Source organism: Magnolia sinica, chromosome 15 (genome assembly GCF_029962835.1).
Source record: "Magnolia sinica isolate HGM2019 chromosome 15, MsV1, whole genome shotgun sequence".
NCBI classification, from domain to species: domain Eukaryota; kingdom Viridiplantae; phylum Streptophyta; class Magnoliopsida; order Magnoliales; family Magnoliaceae; genus Magnolia; species Magnolia sinica.
The window spans coordinates 10,709,060-10,736,971 of NC_080587.1; the positions used below are offsets into that span (position 1 = coordinate 10,709,060).

The 27,912-nt window shown below is 39.8% G+C and overlaps 1 protein-coding gene across 13 annotated transcripts; it reads left to right on the forward strand.

The window, feature by feature from the left end:
* Positions 1-3,194: 3,194 nt before the first annotated feature.
* LOC131226599 (CBL-interacting protein kinase 32-like) lies at positions 3,195-27,171 on the forward strand. 13 transcript variants are annotated; one of them, XM_058222167.1, is made up of 17 exons: positions 3,290-3,434; positions 6,696-6,935; positions 7,867-7,929; positions 9,373-9,444; positions 10,415-10,522; positions 11,000-11,080; positions 12,745-12,798; positions 13,650-13,775; positions 13,858-13,947; positions 15,719-15,841; positions 16,115-16,225; positions 16,837-16,950; positions 17,336-17,392; positions 17,480-17,554; positions 19,675-19,774; positions 22,114-22,132; positions 22,167-22,699. In XM_058222167.1, the coding sequence occupies exons 2-15, from the start codon at positions 6,759-6,761 to the stop codon at positions 19,753-19,755; spliced, it is 1,332 nt and encodes a 443-aa protein (XP_058078150.1). In that variant the 5' UTR covers positions 3,290-3,434; positions 6,696-6,758; the 3' UTR covers positions 19,756-19,774; positions 22,114-22,132; positions 22,167-22,699. The 13 variants fall into 13 exon arrangements, with proteins under 13 accessions (XP_058078147.1, XP_058078155.1, XP_058078150.1 ...); XM_058222168.1 differs by lacking the exons at positions 22,114-22,132; positions 22,167-22,699 and adding an exon at positions 27,064-27,171; XM_058222166.1 differs by lacking the exons at positions 22,114-22,132; positions 22,167-22,699 and adding an exon at positions 23,310-23,683.
* The last annotated feature ends 741 nt before the right edge of the window (positions 27,172-27,912 follow it).

Here is a 27,912-nt window from a genome sequence, read left to right on the forward strand (position 1 = left end):
TGACAATTGTAGTACCCTCGTGTGTCATTTCTAATACATCCCAAGCTTGCTTTGCAGTATCACAATAAATGATTCTTTTGAACTCATCCGGTGATAGTGCGCAAGTAATTGCATTTAGTACTTTAGCATTTGCACTACTCTCACTTTTCTGAAGGGTGGTCCATTGGTAATATGGTGTGGTTTTCATAGATTTTGAACCATCAACCCCAGTAACTTCCATGAGAGGAGGATTCCATTCAGTCACTGTGGCTTGCCACACATTTTTATCCATTGATTTGAGGAAGATCCTCATTCTGGCTTTCCAATAAGCATAGTTGGAGCCATCAAAGGGTGGAGGCCTAGTGACTGAAAGGCTATCAAAATTTGACATCTTAAATAGCTTAAATCGTTAGTTTAGGAATTAAATCCAAAAAAAAAAACGAGCTATTAGGCTCTGATACCACTTGAAAAGGCCAAGCTATATGTCCTAGAGGGGGGGTGAATAGGACAATGCCAAATAAAAACTTATAATAGCGGAATAATAAAGAAAATGATAGCCAAATTAAATAACAATGCAGGAAAGAAAAACAACCTCAAAATTCAGATCTTGAGAGGTTGATACAAACGTTATTCTAAGGACAACCTTACACCAAAAACAGAGTTTATGGTAGGACAACCTTATTTCTAGAAAGGTCTTTGTATCAAGTCTCAAATCGAAGAGGAATACAAAATTAAATACAAACTGAAATGAAATAACTTGTAATTAAAAATGTATTGTTCTAGGGACAGCCATACACCATAAAAATGGCAGGGCAACCTTGCTGGAACAACTTTCAAATGAAATTGAAAATCAAGCTTATAAAGGAATAGCAGAAAGTAAATTCTAAGCTATTACAACATTCTCACAAAGCTTGAAATAATTACAACATTCACCACCATACATACATCCCACAAAAAGAATAAAAAATTAGAAGAATAAAACAATCAACCACAACTCAAGGGATTATAGTGGTTCGCCTGTGTGTTCACCAACTGTTATACAACAGCCACATAAAAAGCTACTCCACTCTTAATATCCTCACACAGGGGATATTAGCGTTCACTAAAAATAGGTTTTCCCAGGTTTACCCAAAACCCTTACAATTGTGTCTTTGTCTGTGGGCTTACACAATTAAAAAAACCCCACTTCTGAGTTTTCCTGGCTTTCCTCAGATAACCAAAATAACAAAATTTTTCTGGCAAATCTTGAAAGAAACCAAAATAATAGAAAGGAATTTACAATATGTAAAATACCTGAAAATCTCCTTCGTTGTAGCAGCCCGGTAGAACCAAATCAAAGTAGATGATTGAATGTCCAAGTTCAATGTCCAGTACTCGATTACAATGGTTCTAGTTCTAATAGATTTTAAATTAAACCAAATAGGGCTTGTCTTAATTGATTTTGATTCCAAAGAAAGGGAATAATAATTCCTCTTATCAAATCAGATTGGAATATAAGAAACAAAATCAATTAAAATAAAGCTAAGGAAAGAGAATATTAAATAAGCACACTTAGCTTAGATGGAGCACTGAATTATCTCTCAGAAGTTCGACGAAGATTGGCTTGAATACTTTTATTAAATCGATAATTTCTTCTGAGATTCGTGCACTATTTATAGGTGAGAAGATCGGGTCTTCGATGCAGAGTGCTCTACGACTAGTCGAAGCTCTAACAGAATATTTGAAAAATCCGGCGGGATTTGCTTTGACCTACGACGGGTCGTAGCTCTCCTACGACTGGTCGTATACTAGCTCCTCATATCATGATATATCTTCGTGGAGTTCGAGTCGAAGAATGTACGGCTGGTCGAAGATCGGTCGACACTGTTCTACGTGGTCGAGGCAGTTCGGGACTAGTCAAAGGCTAATGATTTTATCCTAATTTGTAACAAACTTACGACTGGTCGAGAAATTTCTTAGACTGGTCGAAGCAAGTCTAGGACTAGTCGAAGAAGGCTTAGGACTAGTCGAAGAACAGACCAATCACATGTAAAATAAACATTCGACTTATGTATCCGAAATGACCTACTTCTAAGGTCATCCTATGGTCAAACAAACCTCAATCATGAAGTATGGACATTGAAACAAGAGACCATGAAGAATGAGCCTTGAAGTCTTGATGTAGATTAAACCTTGAAGTAGCTCAATCTTGAAAGTGGCTTGAGTTTCAGCTTGAGTCTTGAGTTTAGCTTGAGTTTCAACTTGAGTCTTGAGATCAGCTTGAGTTTCAGCTTGAGTCTTGATTTCAGCTTGAGTCTTGCCTTGTACTTTCTTTTCAGCTTGAGTCTTGTTTTGTGAGCAGTGCTTGTATTCAAGATCTTGAGTCTTGTCTTGTGAGCAGTGCTTGTTGTGAGCTTAGCTTATTCATGAATGTTGATCCTTGAGAGAGCTTCACTTATGCAAGTTATATATAACAGAGTATAATAGTGATTTTGGCACCACAAATTTGACAACAAACAGGGATAGAAACTATAACACTTACAAATGCTGATGTTTACTAGTGCTCAAGGTTTTCAGCTAAAAATAGTACGTTTTCTAATTGATTGCATCACGTTATTCTCCTAATTATTCGAAGCACTTTTCATGCTGCGTGCAATTTCTAGAGCCCAACGGATGAAGAGTTATAATCAAACTAAAACTTACTATTTATAGTAAAAATGAAATTAAAACAGAGCAATGATTGTCAATCTGATAGTATTTTGCAAATCCAACTTGCGCAACTTAGTGTAGTGGGGTTGGGTGGCTAAAGTAGCTCGTCTTATTCCAAAATCATATATTTTACGTTTGATAACTCATTTCATTTTGTGAAATACGTCCGTAATTTTGACAATCCGGATTATCTCCGTATTCGAGTGGGTCTTTTTTGGTCCATCTCAACTATAAAATTATTCGCGGCCCACTCTACATCACCTTTACAAATGACATTCTAGTTATATACATGTATAGGTGACTACTGTGAATTTGATTTGTTAATTATAATTTCATAGTCCACTAAATGAGGTTTTGTTTAATCCATTGTTTTCTTGTAGCAAGAATTTTACACTAAATATGGAATTGGATGGCTAAAATATTATAAGTATTTCCGGACATGCAATTACTGTGCAATATGGATGTTAATCCTTCTAATACAAATTCATACCATTTAATCCCACCGACTAAACGGAACAATCTTTCTCTCTCACACATGTACGGAGGTTTGGTGAGTAGATGCACGTCTCTCTTTTAGCCTTGGTTTTTTTAACCTTTTTAATTAGGATTTGGACTCTTGTGGCTTCAAAGGTGGGAATTTGACGCGGTTTTTGTTTGGGGGAATGAGTTTTGGAGGTGGGTCTTGATTTTCAAATTCTGGGGTGTTTTGATTTTTATGTTCTTTCTCACTCTTACACATGTATATGCATAGATTTTGGTGTGTACATGTATGTGTTCTCTCTTTCATACTTTTATTTTTGTAGATTTTTCCCTTTTTGTTTTGTTTTATTGGGATTTGGATTCTGGGGCTTTGAAGGTGGGAATTTGATTTGGGTATTGTGGGGAGTGGCTTTGGAGGTGGGTCTTGATTTTCAAATTCTGAGGTGCTTTTATTTCTATGCTCTCTCTCTCTCTCTCTCTCTCTCTCTCTCACAGGTGCTTTTATTTCTGTGCGCTCTCTCTCTCTCTCTCTCTCTCTCTCTCTCGTACAAACACACATGGGTTTCGTGTAAAAGGGTCTTTCCTTTGCAAGGTTTCTTTTGCTTTTCTGAATTGTGTGGCTTGAAAGGTGGGAATTTTGATCTTGGTCTGGGGTGCTGTCTCTCTGTCTCTCTCTCTCTCTCACACACACACACACACACACACACACACACACGCAAGGTCTGTTGTATTGGAGTATGCTTCTTATATATAGTTTTCTATTGGTTTCTGGAGTATGGGGTTTGAAAGGTGGGATTTTTAAAGCTGATCTGTTTGGGGGGGAATGATTTTGGAGTTGGGTTGTGATTTTCAAATTCTTGGTTTTTTTTTTTTTTTCTTTTCTTCTTCTTTTTAATATGAATTTCTGGGATAAGCTGTTCTCTTTTTATTGCAGTGGGTTTTGGTTGTTTATTATTATTATTATTTTTTGTAGGGGTAGAAATTGAATTGTCTGCGTTTTATGGGAGAGATTGTGGGATTTTGAAGTTTTTCTTTTTCTTTTTGGTATCTTTGGAATCTAAGGTTTAAAAGCTACTTTTTTTTCTTTCATACATTGATATTTGCGTACCTTTAAATGGTTGGAGTTTTATCTGTATCTTATTGTGGGATGAATTTTGAGCTGGTGTGTTTAGTTTCCACGTGAAATTGTTGGATCTTGGTCGGTTGTAGAGTGTAAATCTCTTTAAAAAAAAAGAAGAAGCTTATTTGGTGTATTAAAAGGCTGCAATTTATTCTGTGTATGGGGTTTTGCGGAATGGAGTGGTTTAAAAGCTGGGTCAAGTTTGCTTTGAATCTATTTGTTGGGAATTTTGGCCTGTTTCTATCTCTGAAATCTGGCAGGAGAGGAATTTTGCACTGGTTTGATGAGATTCTGTTCGAAATGGGCAGATCTTGGCTGGTTGCCACCTTTGGAATTAGAGTGTGATCTGTTATTTTGATTTTTTGTGGTGTTTTAAAAGCCTGGATTTCATTGTATGTATTGGGATTTTGTGGCGAGAGAGCATTTAAAGAGCTGGGTCTGGTTTGCTTTGAATCGACTTTTTGGGAATTTTGGTCTGTTTCTATCTCTGAAATCTGGTGTGGAAGGAATTTTGAACTGATTTGATTAAATTCTGCTTGAAATTGTCAGAACTTGGTTGGTTGCTGCCTTTGGAATTAGAGCAAAATCTTTTGTTTTGAGTTGTTGTGGTGTTTTAAAAGGTTGGATTTTATTCTATGTATCAGGATTTTGGTGCTAAAGTGCTTTAAGAGCTGGGTCTGGTTTGCTTTGAATTGGATTGTTGGGAATTTTGGTTTTTCTATCTCTGAAATCTGGCTTCTTAGAGTTCCTTTTTTTTTTACCCTTTATTTCAAAATCAGGTTTAGAGAGTCTAAAACTCTAGAAAGTGGGAACTCGATTGGGCAGGCTGGAGAATTCACAAGATTTTGACAAGATTGTGAAATCTAAGAGGACTACTGTGTGAATCTCAACATATATAAAGGTTATTTTGGTAAGTTTTTTAAAATGTGCTAGGCATACAAATTCCAATAAGCTCTTTTAGTTCTTGGATTTGTTTTCTTATTTGAAGTGCTGACAATGCAAGTAGGTGTATGGGTATAAACAGCTGCATTGCTTTTCACTGGTTTTTTTTTTTTTTTTTTTTAAATAGAGAACTTGGGATCTCAATGTATTGAGATGTGTATAGCATCCTTATTGGCCCTCCACGTACAAGTGGGTGCATGCTTCGTTGATCCAGATGATTGATCTGAAGGGTCACAATGTGACTATGGGAATGTCCCAAAACTCTTTTAAATTGAAAGATCCTAGCTATCCAAGCTTTGGCCCCTTTTCGATGCCAATGTAGCATATATAGATAAAGAAATGATCACATGTAAGTGTAACCCATGTATGTTAGCTTTGCATAACTCTTCCACATGCAACCTGTCACTTTTGTAGGATATTTGATACGTACAAAAGACGGGTCCTGCCATGAAGATTATCTCATGCAAAATTCAGACCTGTCCACTCATCATATTGGCTAGCCTGTATGAGACAATGGATGATTTGAATCAGACTTGTTAATGGTCCAGTTTGACGCCCTTGTGTGCCTGGCCTGATAAGTGGGCTAGCCTAGTTCTTGTCCCAGGTGATCATCATGGTGGGACCCACCTTTTGCATGGATCGGATGTCCTATACACATGACAGGTTGGCACATGTGATGGGGCTGTATGTGAAGTTCACATACGTGGGTTGTATGTGATTATTTCACACCCGGACAGCTCATACCTATTACAACCTTATACTAGGCCTCTAATCAAAGGGTCAGGATCTTTCTATCCATGAGATTTTGGGGGCATTGCCATCCACACGTGTCCCATAAAACAGCAGTCTGGATCAATGGACATTTGGCCTCACTTGTATGAACTGGGTGCAATAGGACACGATACATGTCCTGACCGGATTTATGCAGACCCTATGATTCCTCTGTTAATGTTAAACTTTTAGTTTTTGGAGATTTTTTTATTTGTACTGGTTGCAAGAGAAGTTTGGGTGCTTGAATTTGTTCTCATGTCAAAAATTTCATTGCATTTAGTTTTTCTATTTTGCATGATGGAAGGCAATTTCCAGTGTAACGATTAGGAGCTCGTGTTCGGAATTACTATTCCTATTTGAAATTTGATATTGTTTTGTGGTTTTGGCTGCATTTGGATTTTCCATCCTTTTTGGGTGGGTGGAATGCATTTCTATGCAAATCAACATCGGGCAAGTTTCATCCGAAACATTCCGGATATTGATTTGGGGTAGGAACAACAGGAAAAATGGTGCAATGTGGTTCCCAAAATCCCTGCAACTCCAAACACTACATGGAACAGAACATCCATTCTGCCAGAAAAATCTTTCATAGGGGTACATCCAAGTGCTTCTTTAAATGCTAGAGGTTCTTTCATTTTGTCTATTTTGAATTCTCAAAGTTCTGTTAACATTTTCATGGCTCTGCCGTAATTTTAGTTCTGGGGATTCGTGTCAGGGAGGACGACATTTCTGGATGCGAGCTGGTTAGCTGCAAGGAGAAGATACTAAGCTGGATAGGATGGCGATGAGTGCACCTAAGGTCAAGCGTCGGGTGGGTAAGTATGAGATTGGGAGGACGATTGGAGAAGGAACATTCGCAAAAGTGAAGTTTGCAAAGAATTCTGAGACTGGAGAACCGGTAGCTATCAAGATTCTTGACAAAGAGAAGGTTCTCAAGCACAAGATGGTCGAACAGGTCCCTTTTGAATTCCCTTGTTGTTGGATATTGCTATTGCCCTGCTTTATGGTCGATTACGCCATTGATAATTTCATGTGAATTTCGAATTGGATTCCGTAATTGGCAAACATTTCAATAGGAATGTTTGAATCATTAGAGGCTTGCTAATTCCATACGTGTTAGGTCATCCCTCTACACATCACCACATCATGGCCTGGGTGTGATATCCAAGCCATCCATTTAAGTGGGCCCGACATTTTAGATGCCCTAGTGCATGAATTAGGCTGATCTTCTAATCAGTTGTGCTACAATGTTTTGTACACGTTGGCCAACTTTTCTGCCATCTGTTTGTTTCGTATACTATGGCCTGCGTGGATTAGTTTGATTCTTGGGCAACACCATCTACATGGTGGGGCCAACCTGATGTGCTACCTCCACGTTCGCCACCAGCACGGTTGCATGTAAAGGGCTGTAATATACACTTATGCAGAATTAGGAAACCTCCTTAAACAACATCTCAGCTTATTTATTCTTAAATCACTCAATTTGATTTCATGATGTGGCGGTAGATACACCTGTGGAATCCAAGTCAGTGTTTAAGTTGGTTCTTATCCTACCTCTGAAGGTCCTAGATTTCCCCTCCAACAGAAATTTAGGATTGTCAGATTGGTGTGATTTTTGTGTTATGGGCCATCTAAGGTACCATACGACGTACTTGATGACTGGTTCAGATCTTGTACGTGAAAGAAGCGACAAACACCAAACTCCAAGGTTTAGCTGTTTCCACCTAAATCTTGCATTCTGTTTTTGCTAAGCATTACTTGTATTATGCTTCTTGTAAACTTAACCAAAAGAGATGCCTTAACACCATTTTTTTTTTTTTGGTGAGTTTTTTGTGATTTACATATTGAACCTTCTTCGTAAAGAGAGCTTCTATGCATTTGTGCAGATACAGCGGGAGATTGCTACAATGAAGTTAATAAAGCATCCCAATGTAGTGCGCCTATATGAGGTAGTCCTTTCTCGTAAGTACTGTGCAATGCTATTGTTAGAGTATAGGATATGTATCGTGTATATGTACAACTGTACATACTATAGATTGATATATAATGGATTTGGATGGGATAAAGAGAGACAAAGGAAGCTGGACGGTCAAGATCACTGTCCGATTTTGACTCTAATACCTTGTTAGATTAGGGACTGCATTGTGGAGAATGTTGTTTGTGTAGTATTCCATTGAAAATGACAAGAATACATAAAAAGAGATAGAAAATCTTAACAAATGCACATGTATCCATACATAGGCATCATATACTTATCTATAGTATGTACAACTGTAGATGGATATCCTATACTCTCACACTATTCATTTTTTGAAAAAAGTACCATACAATGCTTGGTTCATATTACCAGCCTTTTCGTTCGGGCTAAGTATTCTCTACAGATGGGCCTATATTTCAACAATTGTGTTGTTATCTAGTCAACTCCACTGTAGATTGGTGATGGACTAAAAATGTCCTCAAATGAAGAATGCCAGCGATCCAGTAGGCTGGCTTTTTACCGTTTCATATGGACAGTTGGCTATATTTTCTCCTTACCATCCATTTAGAGACCAGTTATTGGATGCATGAGAATCAATTGGGGAATTTTGTGGAGTATCACCAATCCTATTGTGGGGCCACCATGATTAATGGATTACCGTAAAGTGGGCCCATCAGCAGGGCCTGCTGGCTTGAGTGAAAATGCCAATAATGCAGGCCGACCATTGTATACTTGGTTCGTTCAAGGAAAACTTGGTTTCTCATTATTTTGTTCAGGTCCTGTTTGGTTGCAACTTAAAAATGAGTTAATCTCAATTTATTTAATCATAATTACATATTAGAGATCATATTTCTTTTTGGAAAGGATTAAAAGTACTCATGATAACCAACAATTATGATCTCTACTCCATAATTATGAAAACAAAAATGAGATGACTTCATTTTTAAGTGGCGCCCAAACAGGATGTTAACATTTCATCTGGTCATTTTACATGCGTTTTTTATGCTATTTTGGAAACCATCATGACCCATATAGCCAAATTGCTGGAACTTGGAAGACTTTTACTTATAGTGTTGATCTTAAAGTTTCTGGCTTGCCACCAATCATGGTTGGGATGGCTTCCCAAGTGTATGCGATGCGCTTGGTGTTTGGGATGTCACTGAAAACAGAATCTGTAGTAAAAAGGCTGGTGTTTTCCTGCCTCGTCTGCCCCAATTTGCAGTTGAGATGAGAATCGCAAAGTTTCCCATTCTTTTCTCAACCATTAGTTGGCGACTTGGCGGTGAAACATCCTGTCAGCCTTTAAACTGTGAATGGCCTAATGTTTGCCAAACATGTAATGGAACGAAGAATAATTCTGCATGTGGTGACTAATAGCTGTTCCGCTCTTCCTGAGATATCTTTCTGTCTTCAGGTTATGGGAAGCAAGACAAAGATCTTTATTGTTCTTGAGTTTGTTATTGGGGGAGAGCTCTTTGACAAAATTGTAAGTTGTAGAATTTGATCCTTATCATATTTGCAGCAATCTTGATGCTGATGGCTGAAGTAGTATGTCCTCACCATGGTAGGACTATGAATGCTGCTTTCCCAGACTAGTGGTGGCGATGGGCAAGGCTAGGGCCATGCTGGGGTTGGCCTTGGCCCCTAAGCCCTGGCCCTAATCGGGCTAAAAAGGCCTCCGTCATAGCGCTGGCCTTACAGCATCTTCAATGAGTCACATCATATAAATGGTTCTGATGATAGAAACATGACCTTGGATCTGAAAAGTGGCTTTAAACTACACATGGAATTGAATGGGACCCTCACAAGCGTCTTCAAATTGTCTATCCTTTTGTATAGCAGTGAACTTCTTGGTTAGTGGACCGGGCCATTCTTCATTGGCCCTAGCCTGGCATGGCCCAGACACCATACCTAGATTTCAAGCCTGAGCCTGGCTCTCAGGCCAATTTTAGGGGCCAAGCCCTGGCCCTATATCAGTGGGCTGGCCCATTGCCACCCCTACCCTAGATGTGCCAATGGATCTGACATATCCAACTGTTTATTTGCCTTGGTGCAAAAAATCAGACTAGTTGGATTGCCAGTTGAGCGATGTGTATGAGACAATGGGCAGTGAAAAGAAATTGATTGACAATCCTCATTTGATGTACTCTTGTGGGCTATCTGATGGCCACACTATTCTGTTTTTCTGCGCCACAACAAATGTAGCGTTGGGGTGCACCAGATGAATGGCCTTGATCTCGCATACACGTGCCACACTGTCATGAATTTGGCATTAGGAGTTCAATCCCAGACATGTTTTAAAAAAAAAAGGAAAAAAGCAAAAGGAAAGGTGGGCACCATTTGAGGGGGCATATGCATACCTTTCTGTGAATTAGAATAGTTCTTTTGTCTTGTATTTTCTCTTACTTTCTGTACAGCTCCCCAGTGTAAACTAACATGTGGGTCCTTTTGGTTAGGTCAACCATGGCCGAATGAGGGAGGATGAAGCACGGAGATATTTCCAGCAGCTTATCAATGCCGTTGATTATTGCCATAGTCGGGGTGTGTACCACAGAGACTTGAAAGTAAGCTGCACCACCTATCCAATTTGAAGGAATTATAGGGTCCTGAACATTAGAAGACATTCACTTGCCAATGGTTCCAGTGCTATGCATTTAGGCCTATGGATTGGTTATCCAGATCATTGGGCTGATGGGCCCATCATTGGTGACGGATGCCCCAAAATTCTCCCACATTGGACAATCCTAAAAGCTTGATCTTTCGCTCTCACAGGCATCATCTTTGTGCCAGTGATTGAAGGTTGGGATCTTCCGATTGGGTAGATTTTTGGGGCATCCTCATCCACAAGGGGGCCCACAAGACCAACTTTCTGGATCACTGAACCATGGGCTGCAGATGAATGGAATTTGGAGCATCTGCAAAATGCATGTTGCCTGAGGCTTGGGAACCCATACTTACCTCCTATCTGATTTTGTAATTAGATAAGCCAGCGGTTATGGCAGAACATAAAACTTGATTGGATTCCATTGCGTTTCTTGCAGCCAGAGAATCTACTACTTGATATATCTGGAAACCTCAAAGTTTCCGACTTTGGATTAAGCGCGCTATCCCAACAAGTCAGGGTACATATCGAACTCTTTTTTTAAAAAAAACTTCGGTGCTTGCATTGAATGCCCACTGTAATATCTCTTCAGCATTTTTGGCTATCTTGTGGGTCCTACTTGTGGGGCCATTGCTTAGTTATTGTTTTTTTGTGCGTATTTTTCCTTTATGGGTTTCTCAGGTTGCTTTAGTTTGCTTTGTTATTTTGTCCAACATTGGATAGGAGCTTGAAAACTTGGTTGTAATTCCCTCTATATAAAGGGGGCTTTGCTTAGAGTAGAATACGCAATTTAAGAGAAATGTTCTTTTAATAAAAAGAGTCGGGTTTCTCTCTTGCCAAATGTTTGTTGCTGGTTCGTTGCTTTTTGTGTAACCCAGGTTCTCTCATCCGCTTGGGTGAACTGTTGCATGTGCTGTATGTGTATGAGATCAACTGCATGTTCATGATTTATCTGCTGCGTGTTTGTGATATCTCCACTGCGTGAGATGAGATCTATAACTTGTGCCTTTGAGTATGACGCATGTCTGATCCACCCATTGAGCGGGGCACTGCAATATTCAGGTTTACTGTACTGGATAGCTGCCACTGATTGTTTCTCTTAAACACCTTCCTGTTATTTTACATGACATACACTTGTCACTACAGAAGGAAGATATGAGGGACCATTTTATATCCCTGCATATCGGACTGTTCCACTTTTGTGGTGGAACCAATCTGCTTTGCATTTGTGAAGCCTTGGGAATGGAAACCTTGTTAGTCAGGTTCCTGTTTTCCCGCCTTTATCTTTCCCACATTGCAAGTGTGGCAAGAATTTTATCCCACTTATGATCTCCGTGGAGCATATCCTGTATGCCGCAAATGCAGAAATTCCATACCTGAGTTGAACTATTTCTAGTGACAAATGCCACATCCTTTTGGTGGGGTTTTTATTGGTGAATTTTCATAGAGATGAGAGTTTTATTTATTTATTTATTTATTATATATACTTCACCATGTAGTGATGCTGCACCAAGCCCATGTATTGTATAAACTTTGTCTCAAATGAGAATTTTATTAAGAATGAAATGAAGTTTCCAAGGAGGTATTATATGATGTTTGGTCAAAGAACACTGTTTTCTTGTTTGGCGCATCAATTTATAGGCGGGGCCGACCTTTTTTATTTGGTAGGCACCATCATAGAATGGGCTTTATATTTTCTGTACCAGCATTATCCCAATCATCTGATGAAAATGGGCAATACAACCAAACGGGTGCCTAATCGTATGATTAAGATCACTTGATTGGGGAGATATTTTGGGGTATCTTTCATCTTCACTGGTCATATGAACTGCCAAAAGGTGGGCCACGCATGTACGGCCCGTTGGGTCAAGTGAATGTGTGATTTGAAGATTGTATCTTTCCTCGAACCAGATGGGTGAGAGCTGAGGATGGAAGTGTAGTTGGTTGATAACCAGGTTATCCAAGCTGTCAGCCATGGTATCTGCCCTCCCACGTGACACCTAAATTCCACTAGCATATTTCAAGATCTCATTAAAATTTCTATTAGTTTTCCAAGGATGATCCTCTTACCTTCTTTTCTTTTATCAGATTTGGTATGTTATTTTCTTGAGCAATGCCTTATTTCATTGATTTTCTTCTTGATGGCCTGAACTTGTTCCTGATATTTAATGTGGTTCGTTGCAGGATGACGGCTTACTTCACACTACTTGTGGAACTCCAAACTATGTTGCTCCAGAGGTGCCAATTGCTATTAGCAGATATGAGTTTGTTCTAATGAGCAGCTCACACATCATTACTCCTCATCCCATGGGGCTCGATTTGGCAGATATTTGAATGATTGGAACTGTCCATCGTCTGGGTAGGATGAGCCACGGTCCAAAAATCACTCAGAATGGATGATCCTGACAATTGATGTATACAGTTGAATGAGGATGGTCCAAAAGAAAAGGAAAAAAAAAAAAGAGAGAAAAATCATCAACGGTCCAAATTCAATTAAAAAAATCTATTATCAGAATCATCTACCTAGTTTTAGGGCTGTCAATGGGATGTGCCGGCATGCATTGGACTGGGCTTGGGCTGGAATACTAGGCCTAAGGACTGGACATGGGCCTAGCATTTAAGCTCGTTTGATAACCAGGCCTTGCTCGGGCTTCATTTAAGGGCCCGCCAGACTGGCTCATCTAGGATTTCAAGGGCATGTTTCTCATACCTCTTGCATGATGGGGCACACTAAATGAACATTGCAGGTATTGCATGAAAATGGGTGGGTGGGCTCGGGCCATGCATAACCATCCTGAGCCACTCTCAGGCCTCGGTTTTACTTTGTTGGCCTGGGCTTGGATTGCTGTGCCCTTTACAGCCCTGCCTAGTTTGATATATGGTCTGTCTCATCCAAGGTAATTCTCAAAATATGGTCTTGTTCAATAATTTGATTATCTCTGCATGTGGGCCCCATAGGGTGATGCGCGCTGGATGAGTGTCAGCTTTGATGCCCAGAAAAATGAACTCAACAGATATAAGCCATTCAGTAAATCTCATTGTCGTGCAGTGTTTTATGACTTAACGTTTTAATCTCTTCCCTTGACTAGGTGCTTAATGATAGAGGCTATGACGGTGCAACTGCCGATTTGTGGTCATGTGGGGTCATCCTATATGTATTGCTTGCAGGGTATTTGCCTTTTGATGATTCTAATCTTATGACCCTGTATAAAAAAGTGAGCATTTTGCCAATAATAGACTGCCGTTTTCATTTTCTATTCTCGCTCTTGTTTATTAGATGCAATTTCATATCCACAGATTTCAGCTGCCGAATTCACCTGCCCGCCTTGGCTTTCCTTAGGTGCCATGAAATTGATTTCTAGAATCATGGATCCGAATCCTATGACTGTGAGTATTTCTTCTCTGTGGACAGTGTTTGAAGCACTATGTAACATTCAGCTCGGTTAAAACATTTTCCAGCATTCCTTAAATGTTGGTGGCTCATCCATTGTACATGTGGCATAGATGTACATCAACGTTCAGGTTGCTTAGGATGTGGGGCCCAATGTAGATGAAGCATAGCCCAAATTCACACTGATCAGAAGACCTTAACCATCTGATATTATCTGTTGAATCTGGAACACTGACCATTTTCTCTTTAGTTTCCACGTGATGAACACCCATTTCAACATTAGATCATTAGCATGATATGTGCCATCCAAAATGGGCCCATTATTTGGACAATCTGGATCGAGATTCATGTATGACAAATATACTGTGGGTGACCAACCGTTGCTTAGGAAATGGTCAAACACAGTAGTCTCAACCATTTATACAATTTCAATAAGGAAGAAGCTCATGTGGTTGCTCAGTTGTGCAATGATGCCATTGGTGCACTCCAGGACCACATGACAAGTGGATAGTCGACTGCCCATTAGATTCCGCCACTATCATGGTTATTCATGGTTCTGCCGTGAAAAGTCCATGATGATCACTGGATGCTAACCTAAAAATCATTGGCTTCTCTTTTTTATAACTGTCGGTTTGCCAAGCCACAAACAGGATGGTTATGGTCATCTGATCAAGCTGGTTACTAGAAGGGCTGTTATCAAAAGTGGACTATTGAATAGACTATTCATGTTTATCACTGGACCTTTGATTTAATCTAATATAGGTGCCGGCTCAAAATAATAATAATAATAAAGAATTTGCTGGACCTTTGATCCAGACTGTCCATTTTGCATAGTAATATTGGATGGAAGAGTTCCTTGATCGGTTTGAATTTTTTTCGTAGTGGCTCATGAGAAGTGGATTGAACCCACTTGGTGGTTCAGATCGATGGTCCAACTGCCCATGTGTCTAAAAACACTGGTATGCACCAACTCTCCATGTGCCCAAAGACTACTAACATCAGCCCCTTTTAGTAGATATCCTCCATCAAGATGATACTTTCCCACATTTCACTCTTTTATAAACTAATGTTTGTGTAGCCCTCTCTCTTTTAAACTTCTCATAGGATGGTTTTATGGCTTGCAAGCAAGGCTGCAACTTGGTTTAGGGTCACCCGAACCTGATTGACCCAACCTGAGTTCAGGGCGAGTAAGGCTGCAACTTGGTTTAGGGTCACCCGAATTTGATTGACCCAACCTGAGTTTGGGTCAGGTTGGGTTTGGGTTGTCAAGGTCCTCAGGTTGGGTTCAGGTTGGAAAACACCAGCCTGATTTGAAGTCAGGTAGGGTTCGGGTTGGGAATAATCACATGTATTCAGGTCATGTTGGGTCGGGTTTGGTTGGGTATAGAGAAATATGGGTTGGGCATCTTGGGCTGGGATTTGGGTCGGGTCAGGTCAGTTTCGGGGTTGGGTCCTCTTGAGGTCAGGTTAGTCGTGGGTTGATCCTCAACTGACCCAACCTGCCTGAGCTGCACCTCTAATTGCAAGTTTGGCTTGCCGATTGGTGTCTCACACCAACACATCTCCATGTCTAAGTCACGTAGCTAACATAACCATAATGAAATTGTGTAATGACCATGTACATAGACAAGACAAGCTTCTTATGATCAATGAATAATCATGAAATTTCATAATAAAATAAATTAGGGAAAACCAAACAGTTGAAATGGCTGTTGCCATCGATTTGCTTTTTTCTATTCTAATTTGATTCATTGTGACTTACTGCAGCGTATTACTATCCCCGAAATTTTGGAGGATGAATGGTTTAAAAAGGGTTTTAAGAGGCCTGTATTTGAAGAGAAATACAATGCAAATTTAGATGATGTGGATGCTGTCTTCAAGGACTCAGAAGTAAGTTAAGAAAAAGGAAATAAAAAACATCCTTCCTACTATTGACTGAAAACAGGCGGAAAATCCCAACATGTTGCAAACAAGGGAATTTGAAAATCCCATTTTGAAATTAGCATGACAAAATATCCTATCTCTATATGTGTTGGGATTGCTGCATGCCGTATTTTGAGGTTGGGAGAAAGGTGTGCACTGGCATCTGGTATATACAATGTGCACTGAAGTTGGGTCTTTTATATCAGAATAATTCAACTAACTGTGTTTGTACTGTATCAGGAATATCACGTGATGGAGAAGAGGGAAGAACAGCCAGTGGCTATGAATGCGTTTGAATTGATTTCAATGTCGAAGGGACTGAATCTTGGAAATCTGTTCGAGGTAGAGCAGGTTCGCCTACTTCGAGCCTCTCTCTGTATCTGTTGCTAACATTTTCAAGTTCCAGAAAATGAAAAATGCATGTGCATGTTTCTGAAACGTGGTTGCTTATATTTCTTGATACCATGCATGATCCATATCTTTGGGATTTTTTAACTCCACTCAAAATAACCTTTTGAGGTTCTTTTCAGTTTGAAAATTTATTATCAGGTGGCAATGTGGCGTAGTTCAAAAACTTGAAAACTCGACTCGACTTGAGTTTATCACGGAGTTTTAGAACTGTTGGGTGCCTGATATTGCATAAGGACATATATATGCTGTGATGCACCCTTTCATGTATACAAGTGGGCCCCGGCTTACAAATAGTCGGTTAAGGAAACCAACATACAGTAGGGGGGTAAAAAAAGGCCAAGGATTGGATGTGTAGGATCTTCAATCTGGAAGATTTTTATGGGGCATTTCCTCTCCATGGTGGGGCAATCAGATCAACAGCTTGGCTCACCAAACTGTGGGCCCATATTGTACTAACTGGATGCATCAGGCCCCCTATATTCTTGTTCTGGTTCATTGGAGTTGTAATCCTTTGGCATCTGATCTGATTGATTCTTTATTTCATTTGACAGGAATTCAAGAGGGAAACAAGGTTTACATCAAAATGCCCCCCCAATGAAATCATCAGTAAAATTGAAGAAGCCGCAAAACCTCTTGGTTTTGATGTCCATACGAAAAACTACAAGGTGTGATGCGTACAGGATCACAGAATGCATTCAGTTTAAGATATTGGTTACCTTTCTCTCTATAAAACTCAAGCGACGTTCAACCATACCTGCATTCATGCAGTATGTTTGCTTGGGCCATTTTTCTACTCCCACGCAATCCATGGATGGCCCAATTAGCGGATGAGATCATAAGAGGACCCCAAATCCAAAGAAAATTATTTAAGAGCTGCCCAATTGGTGACTTGGCCAAATACAACCCCTGACAACTGGCGGATTCGGCCGTGTGCAAGTGGAGAAACCGATATGCTTTAGCATATCAGCAGTGAAGTGGGTCAACAGGAAAATGATCCACGCTTTCATGTTTTCTTGTCTATGAAATGATGATCGCCTATTTCCGTTACAGATGAGGCTGGAGAACTTGGAAGCAGGGAGGAAAGGGAACCTTAATATCTCTACAGAGGTAGTTATTTGAAAATGGTATCATACATAACTGGTGGGAAGGAATTTGGTAATTCTTTTGTTCTTACAATCTACTCCATTTAATCAGGTATTTCAAGTAGCACCGTCTCTTCATATGGTCGAGGTGCGGAAAGCGAAAGGAGATACCTTGGAATTCCACAAGGTACCTCTCCCTCCCTCCCTCTTAAATCCTTCCTTGGATTTCTGAAATCCATACCTGCGTAAATCCATGAATGTGGGACTTTTCAAATCCAAATAATGACTCTCAAAGCAACAAAAGTTGCAATAAATGCTCCTCAAATCCCATGGATTTGTAGCTTGATTACCGACAAATGGACTTCGGCATTTGCCAAATCCATATCCAATGCAAATCGATGAATTTGATGAGTTTATGGATTCACCAAATCCGTATTCTCATTTCCCTGATCCCAAACAGCTGCATGTTTGAAGTTAGTAGAAAATGTCCGATTTAACTCATATGGTAAAGGAGAGTTCTGCAATACAGCTGGTCGGAACATGTGAGCCATGCATCATGTGGGCCTAATATGTTTATGACCTGGGTCCCAAGAAAAATTCGGGTCCTCTCATCCATCGTGCCACACACATATATGGAATGCGGACCATTGGCAATGTTCTTGTAAAATATCGGTCCCACTTGTACAGCAAGGAAACTCTCAGGCAGACCCTGTATAAATCCTGTTGTAACTTGGGGTTTGTATCATGGTTTTAAGACTCAAACGAGTCCAATACAAATCGTCCTAGGCGACTTGGATACGGTACTACCTTATCTGGTTTGTTATCCAGAGTCATCCCCGACTCTGGTGAGTCTGGCCAATTCGAACACAACTTGGGTGAGTCACAACTCGACTTAGGGCCAGATGAGTTGATCCAAGTCGCCGAGTCTTTTGACCACAGTTGTATGGGTTGCTTACTCTGGCTTGGTTGAACTTCTCAAAGCTATACCACCATCATCATAGCCTTGCCCCAAGCTCCCAGCTAGTTGGTGTCATCTTGAGGCATCCAATTGTAAGCCCATCAATCCTGTGGCCCTAACCGTGATAAAGAGTACAAACCTTCATGTTCTTCCTCACCACCTGGATCCAAATATTTAATATTATTGAAGTAATTTTCGCAGAAAAATAATTTTGACATATAAAGGAACTGACATGTACACTCACCCTCGTTGATAGATACACCGTTTTTTCTACTGTTGTTAATTCCATAGCTCTAATATTTGAGATTTTATTACCAGAAGCAGAATGAAAAGGGTGTATTTATCAGCTAGAGTGGGTTGTAGACCATGGTTTTATTGTCTCGCCCTCGGACCAACTCATTTGGTCCTGAGTCAAATCGCAACTTGGCTGAGTCATGGGGTGGCTTCTACAAGACCAGCCAAATCACCCTCTATTCGTCAATACTGACTCATGGTGCCAAATAGGAATGGACTCAACTGAGTCCGAACTGGATCACACGAGTCGCACTTGCATCTGACTCAACCGAGTCGTAAATCCATGGTATAGCATCAATTCTGGTTCGGTGATTTTTAATTTGTTTATATTTGTTTATATTATGTTTTAATCTAAAACATGTGGGTTCTCATACCCATGTCATGTCATGTCCAAACAATAGTTCAAAAACCCGAGACTCGACTCATTGTTCAATCAGGTCGGGTTGACTTGAAGACTCAACCTGGCTTGATTCAATGTTTAATTAGTATAAATTGAAATATTAGGAGTGATAATAGATATTTAAAGCAAATCTTCAAAACACACACACACACATTTAAAGCAGTCATCTCTAATACGTAATACAAAATCTTACTCATAGCAACAACACCATTCCCTTTCTGGTGAAGGTCGCTGACTGTATGAGGTAACGTTGGGGGTTTGAATCTCACTCCTAGCATGTTTCATTCTTTTTAGTAAAATCCCACCAATTAAGGCAAGTGACCCAGTTCCAGTCACTGGAGTTGTGTCGAGTCAACCGTGCGATAGGGACTAAGATCGAAATCTTGCCAAGTTGAGTGGGCCCAGCCAAGTTTTGGATCAAGTCACCAGTTTGTAGAACTATGGTTTTGATTGCATGACTACCTTTACAATTTGAAGGGAATGGGCGAAACCATTCCGTGGATTGGGTTGAAATTGCATGAAATCCCGAATATGGGATAAACACTTCATCAATTGAGATATGCTTCAGTTGAAAATATTGCCCTTCTTTCACTGACCGCATGGGACTGAATGCCCTTGTTTCACTGACCACATGGGATTGAATTATCCTTTGCAGTTTTTCAAAAAACTATCAACGCGCCTCAAGGATGTTGTTTGGAAAACTGAGGAGGACATGCAAGACAACAGTCGAGGCTGACGGAAGAAATTCGTTTCAGGTATTTTCTAGTCAAGTAGTGTAGGCGTGTAACCTTTGGCATTTGGCATGCCCGCTTCCTTAATCTTCAAAGTCTATAAGAAACGTCATTTTCCCACTGTACTAGTTTTAGATCAAACGTGGCTGCATGGCTGTTTTTTCAATGAAGAAACACACATGGGTGGATTCCCCATGAGCTTGTTGGAATTGTATTTCATTTCCCCCAAATTCATTTATGAGATATGTTCATGCACAAGGACTGTTTCTTTTTCGGAATATTGTATGAGGAGAGCTCTGCTAAGCGCACATGATGTGTGCAACGAAGCTCGTGCACACGCCATGGATCTGCCAGCATGGCACATATGTGCAAGATCCAATCCATCCATCAGGTTTGTCCAAAATTCTACATGCTTTCTGAAAAGTGTATCTGACCTAGTCAGCATGTGGGTCTCACTATTGGAAAATGGTGGGTGGGTTAGAAAAGTTTAAGCCAATTTTGTCATAGCCGTACATTTTTTTTTTTTGCAAACGGTGGCCCATCCAACCAATGGATAAACCTGACTCTTGGGCTTGGACATGAATATAGTGATTCCTTTCTGATGGATGGATTGGATTGGATCTGGGACCTGTCGAGCCATGCTGGCACACTTGCGGCATGTACACGATCTTTATTGCAGATGCATGTGCACGTGTATAAGCTCTGTATGAGGAAGTGCATGACCTCAGCCAAGGCTATGTGCATACCATATGCTAGTGGGCTGTGGTTGAGTTATGACTGTTGTGGTGTAAGGATACCCAAATCTCCTCGATAAGTGGCATAAGAGGATCTAGCCTGTTGATTAATGACCTACAAATAGACAGAGAACAGGTGAAGGTCCAAACCCAACTGGGAAAAAAAAGAGTCATAAGAGATTCAATGGCTAGGATCTTCCAATCTGAGATTGTTTGGACAAGTACATCCAAGATGGGGTGCATCAGATGAACGGACTGGATCACTGAACCATGGGTCCCACTAGTACAAACTGAGAAGTCAAGGGTGGTATGCTTAACCTTGGGCAGAGGAACATATAATTCCTCCTACTGGAGATTCTCATTGTGTTTGGATGCTCGATTGAATTGAATTACATTATTTCAATCCAATGAAGAGGAAATGGTGCATCTGGGGCCAGTCCCACTTCATTCATGATGATGCGCTGGACGCAAATTACATTTTGATCATTCCAAGTACGGCTTGAAATGCATTGGATTGTAGATGTGTTTGGTTGCCGATTTGAATTCAAATGGCTTGCACTTTGGTCATCTTCTCTTTTACTGTATTGAATTATTGCAATTTTGATTCAATTGGGCATCCAAAGACACCAGGGAATGGGTAAGAGTCTCCAATAGGTATTCAAAATCAGTTACGTTATGGTAACAGTCATAACCGTTACTTGTTATGGGATCGAAACTTCCGTAACGACCGTTACAGAAAAAACAGGTCATGATGGCCCTGTAACAGTTTTTTACAAAATACAAAAAAAGGGCTGTAACGGCTGATACGGGGGCTGTAACGGCCATTACAACCCGTATCATAACGGTAACGGTGGTGGCCGTTACGGCTACCGTTACCGTTTTGGAACACCTTGCTACTAACAGAGGTTTTTAGACTCAACCAAAACTAAGCAAGATCTGAGCCATTCATCAAGTGTGCCCCACAATGTATGTGTCCAAGCATTAGGTGGCCCACACATGTATGGTGTGGACCACTTGGCAATCAATCGATGCTACTTCTGCACAATGTGTGGTCCACCTGATGAGCGGAAAGGGTGGATATTGGGCTAGTTCCTGCTTCTGAGCTTCCTACTGCTTTAGCTGTCCGACCTTCTCGAAGTCCAGTTCTTGCGGCAATGTGTGCGAGATCTGAGCTATTCATCAAAAGGTTCCTCTACGCATGCCTTGTTCAAGATCCTCACTAGGAAGACCGGGCATAATATGAGCCATGGTACATTTTTCTCCTAACCATCCATTTTTCCTCATATGTGCGTCCCCTGCTTGATGGGGGTGTAAGACTTCTATTAGGTGGGCTACATTATGATCAATGGCTCAGATTGATCAAACCTATTGACCGTTGGATATGTAGATTGTGTATATTGGTGGGCCCCATTGTAGTTGTGGTCTGTTCATATACGCAAGGAGTAGTGCGCTTGGACTATATTACGCATGCACGGTATTTTAGACAAACATGGACTCCTACAATATGAAGACTCCTAGAATAGTAGTTGTGATGGGTTGAACTACTAGCCCTCCTTCTAAACAAAGTCTTAATCTCCTCACCTAACATATACAAAAATAAAAAAATAAAAAAATTCACTCTAATCTTAGTTTTCTACGAGGGTGTAAGGTGTGAAAGATTAAGTTTCATCCTCATCCTCAAGGTGTGAAAGATTAAGTTTCATCCTCATCCTCATCTGTCGATGTCAGATGTGGCTTCCCATTCAGGTATGTGATCTAGATTAAGTGTGAAATATGAGATCGTTGTAACAGAGATCCTTGGCTCAACGTATTGAATTGGATTGTTGGGAAAAAAAAAAGAAGAAAAAGTTTTATTCTACTGCATTTCGATCTAGAAAATACAAGGTATCAGAGTGGTCTTGTTCTACAATAATCATCGGTTTTTGAATTTTTCCAACAATGTAATTGAATTCTGTTTGGCACTTGAACTAGTTAAATTGTAGTACTCAGAATGAGGATTGAGTAGAACCATGCATACGGATTCCCGTATTAGAAGATCATGTTGTTTCAATTCCTCCTTGTTGCTAATAATGTAATGAAAGGATGAATTGTTTGAGTGTGTGTGGGCAGATTTAGACAATTCCTTTCGTTCAGAACGGTTTGTCTATGTTTATTTGATGTGTCCTATGTATATTGGTTTGTCTTAATTCTTAAATTAATGATGTTTTTATGATTCCATGTTTATCATATAATTGTATGGCCTATGTGAAGTGGGTGGTTTTGAGTAGAGCTATACACGAGTCGAGTCAGCTCGGTTAGCTCGCTTGACTCGGAAAAGCTCAATTCGAACTGAGTTGAGCTGGTTTTTGGAGCTCGAAAATATTTCAAGCTGAATTCAAGCTCGACTCGGCTCGAACCTCAATCCGAATCGAATCGGTTCGGTGACTCAGTTATTTTTATCATGATGCTGCTCGCCAAGTATCGGATGCGTACATTTTCCACAGAATTGGCTGGTGGCGAGGAAGGAATGGATGCAAAAATAAAAAATAAAAAAATGCTGTTTGTTGAGTGTTTGATGAAATACCTATGAGGTATTGTTATTGTTTTGCATTCTGTGAGAGGTTGAAGATGCAGTACATGTGTTTGAGAAAATGTCTCATAGGCGCAAACTTGGCTCGAATTGGCCCGAGCTGCTGACCAAACCAAGCCGAGCTGTGCCAAGCTTGACTCGGTTCAACTCGTGTACAACTCTAGTTTTGAGCCATTCTTAGTTCTGTTCTTCAAGTTTTTGTGTCCGATGATTGATCTTACCTTGCCTTCTGAATTGGTCTGCCCTAATTTTACAGGATCTTGATGCATAATGTAGATCTAGTGGATGTTTGGAAATCATGTGCATGTGAGGCTCATTGGAAAGCTTGCGACGAGAGGAGGGTAATGGATGCTTCAAATCATCCCAATCGCTCGCGGGCCCACATGGGGCTCATGGCCTAGTTAGTGTTTTCCTCCCATCTAAGTTAGTCCAAATAGAGGGAAGAGGGAGAGGATGGGATGTATACACAAGCTCACTTTCCCTCCCACAGCATAGTTTTCCTCCATGCCACATCATCCATCTCTTTTTGTTGGTTGAAATTTCAACTTGAAATATCCTAAAACATCTTCAATTCTAAATATACAAAATTAGGGTTTTCTTTTAAAAACCCAAAATCTGGAATTTTCCATATATCAGTGGGCTGTATGTCCTATCCTATGCAATCTACATCATTTAATGTTTGTCATATCATATTTTATAATGGTTTTTTTTTTTGTTAAATACTGTCCATCAGTGCATGGATCGGACCATGTGACTACCTGGGGATGTGGGGCTTACCCTCGGCTTGATTTGGATCAAGACTCATTACTTCTAGACCACTAAATTGGCATGTGGGGCCTTAAATTTGCATGTGTGGCCGCCCTCGTGTAGCCTCAATGACATCAGTAGATTGTCGCTTAATTTTTGCTCTTTGGAAGATCTGATCTAGTAGTTTTTTCGTCATCGTTGAGAGCTTAGAAATGATTCGTCACTTGCCTCGATCGGACTTTGGATCACGAAGTTATTGGACATGCAAGGTTAATTGTTCGCTGAGTGGGCTTTATTCCATGATCCACTGGTCAGAATGAGATGAATTTTGGTTTGAATATGTTTTCGGTTCTTTCTTTGACATGGTTTGGTTGGATTGGACCGGATTCTGTTCAGACCTCGTAGTCATTTATGGGATTTTTGAAATAGATTTAATTTATTTTATATCAGATTGGGCGACTAAAATTCACTTACTGGTCCAATTGGCATATTTGCAAACATCTGTTGACTTAAAATAACCAAAGGATGGGCTAGTCATGGATTATGGTGATTTGATCAAAATAGTTCATGATATGGAAATACACAGCATTTTCAACGAATCCAAATCATGCACAAGGTGGACCCTTGGGTCCTTTGACCTCTAACCAACCTAGAGCATCACCTTAACCTCACACGTGTAGACCAACGCCATTAACACGAGCAACACGTGTGTTGTTGTGAACTTGAAACAACAACCAACGTGCGAAACCGTTTAAACGGGTTATCCCGTTTCTCTCTCTTGTAACCATAATCCGTGTGAGAAATTCCACATTAATATGGATTGTCCATTCGCAGCAAACCATTCAGGTAATCCAACTATCAATGAGAACCCGACCAACGCCTCTGTATCCTCTCCAATTTTAGAAATTGAATATAACAGTAGTAAGATCTCAGGATGATCATTGCTGTGATCCAAACCGTTTGAATCTCCACAACGATTTCTTTCAACACCCAGAAGATACATCCTAATACATTGTCGAAAGAAACAATGTCAATGACGCCGGTTTTAGTGTTGGATTTGAAGGAGAGGAGTGGCGGAACCGAACGCTCGAACCTCGAAGAACCTCAAAAAACACCGTGAAAATGCATTTGAAGCTTCGATTTTTCTCATCCACAAGCATCCATAGACGAATCTAAGTCATCGATAAGTGATGAAATCTTGAGATACCCACTGCACAAATATCATCCATTGACGATAATCATCTTCAATTCCTCAATTCCTCATTGAGAACGCTTCAATTCCTCAATTCCTCAATTCCTCATTGAGAACGCACCACGGGCATGAGTATATTTCATTAGCAATCTAAGATTCAAACTGTCATATACATGGGCCTCACGATCACCACTTAATCACCATTCTTTATGTTAAGATCAGATTAACATACCAAAATAGCAACCCAAACAAATTCAGCGTTGGAGGGAATTCTTGGAACTTTTGTCTGTAACCTGCATCAACTCAATGCTAACTGGACGCGGAGGAAGGTTATGGAAGATATAAGAGAGAGCTAATGGCTCTATAAAAACCCTCTCGTCCCTCTCGACCAGAGAGAGAGAGAGAGAGAGAGAGAGAGAGAGTTGTTGAGTCGACTCAGTTCGAAGTCGAGTCAGGTTTAGGTTTGGGTTGAGTCTTTGAGGAAGGGAAAGAGAGAAAGGGAAGGAGAGAAAGAGAGAAGAAGAAGAAGAAGGAGCAGGAGAGAGAGAGAGAGAGAGAGAGAGAGAGAGAGAGAGAGAGAGAGAGACCGAGTTGACCTAGCGAGTCAATCCAAGTTTGGGCCAAGTCAGGTCGAATCCAGGTTGTGTCCAGTCTAGTAACACCTAAAAATCCCTTAGTGGCTGAGAAGATGGTTTGAGGAATTGAGAAAAGTCGAGCCGCCTTGAGTTGCAACTGAGTCGCAACTACGTTGAGCTTAATTTGGGTCTAGTTTAGGTCGAGGAATTGGTCAAATCAAAGGGCGTGATCCTTCATCGAGTTTGAATTTGTCTTTCAATTCCACTTTTCATATTGTTTCTTTCATCGTTATGTGATTAAAGGTCTTGGTAAGGGATTTCCCCCATTCTTGATTTGAATTTTCTATCTTTACTTGTAATAAAGTTGCATTGCTTTGGGTTTAACCCTCTTTGGTTTTAATTTAACTCCTTTTGGCCTTGGGTCCAGCCCTCTTGCTTCGAGTCTAGACATCTTCGCTTTGAAGTCTACTCTTGTGAGATGGGAAGAACCGTTTTCCTTCCTTTCAACTTGAAGGCCTTCTCCTTGACTTCGCATCTTTCAAATTTTAAGGTTATATATATATATATATATATATATTATAATTCGCTGGTGATAGCCATTTTCTGTATCTCCTTGAATCTTGATATACAATATTGAATTTTTCTTACACACGATGTGCAATTTTTTAACTGTGAATGTATCTTAACATGTGTATCTTAAATTGTATGGTTGATTCTTGCGTCTGTATGCATCATGATTATGAGTACTTAAACCTATATGCTTTAAGTATTTGACTTGCGTTGAAAATCATTGAGTACTTGATGATTGGATTGCTTGGCTCATCATGGAATGCATTAAAATTAGATTTGAATTATATGATTGTGGATTTCGGTGGGATACTCAAGTGTGGGTTCTCTTGACCTACAAGACAAGGATGATTGAATGATTGTTTCCAATGAGATATTCAAGCAGGGGTTCCCTTGACCTATATGGCAATGATGATTGATCGATTGTGGTTTTCAGTGGGATATTCGAGCAGGGGTTCCCTTGACCTACATGGCAATGATGATTGATCAATTGTGGTTTCTGGTAGGATATTCGAGCAGAGGTTTCCTTGGCCTATATGGCAAGAATGATTGATTCATGTGGGATATTTGAGTAGGAGTTGCCTAGAAATTCACCTGCAATATGATTTACATTGCATGATTTGTTTTCGTTGAGATGCTCGAGGAGAGGTTCCTTGGAGGATCAACTTCAAGATGATTTGCATTGTATGCATTAAATAATTCATACATCATGACATCATACTTATTTTGTAAATCTTGTATCATAGCATCACATCTTGTTATATATGTTATCCATTTCTATTGTGTATATTTCAGATTATGATATCCTTGTATATTATTTTGTTGTGCATTAAACTAGTGTTTCACTTGGCTCCATCACGTCTGTTTCATACTTGTGATGGATATGATGTCACTGGCCTTTTAACTTACCAAATTAATAACATTCGCAGGTTTATGGGATAAGAGAGAAGCTGGAAATAAAGAATACTTAGATGACTACTTCTATTAGGCTTCGGTGTTTGATTATTTTATTTTTGACAGCTTGTAAATTATTTAAAAGTAGAATGAGTGATGAGAGAGATTCAGTAATGATTATAGATTTGGATTTTGAAGTTTATAAAGATTAATTTAAAGTTTACATTTATTTTATCATGGTCTGGATGATTAATTTATTGTTCAGTTTGGATGTATAATGAATTGGATGTAAAATTGATGCATAAATATATTAAATTATAGTTCATGCTGTAAAACTCGGGGATCAGGGTCTCCATAATTGGGTTCTGAGTTTCATAGCATGACAAACCATATCTGGATGAAATCAAATATATTTAGGATTGTCCGTTGAGGGCAGGACCATGAAGGGATTCTTGAATCTAAAGTTTGAAGGTTAGAATTGAATCTACTAGTCATCGAAGCAACCTCGATTGATAAAAATCTTTGATTTTAAACTCGTGTGTGTGAAATTTGATAATTCTCCATATGAATTTATAATTGCATTAGGTTCATTTGTGCCCATAACAAACGATGATTGGAGCAAAGAAAACTTATTGTTTAGGACGATACATGCAATGTGGAGCGATTAGTGTTGGTAAAAGTTTAAGAGATCCATCTCATTTAAATATATTAGATGTTATAGATTTATGCGATTGACATATATTGACTTCATGTTTTATAAAACTACTCGTGTCTCGTGATTTCACCGAAAAGAGGAATCATGATAATATATAATGTTCTTACTAGAATTGATCAAGTAAGCATGTCATCATTATGAGCAATTCGATTGTCAATTGAATGAAAGT

Coding starts and splice junctions, on each gene's coding strand:
- LOC131226599 (XM_058222164.1), top strand. CDS start 6,759: ATGGCGATGAGTGCACCTAAGGTCAAGCGTCGGGTGGGTAAGTATGAG. Junction 13,948..15,718: donor TGGATCCGAATCCTATGACT/GTGAGTATTTCT, acceptor GACTTACTGCAG/CGTATTACTATCCCCGAAAT. Junction 17,393..17,479: donor ACCTTAATATCTCTACAGAG/GTAGTTATTTGA, acceptor CCATTTAATCAG/GTATTTCAAGTAGCACCGTC.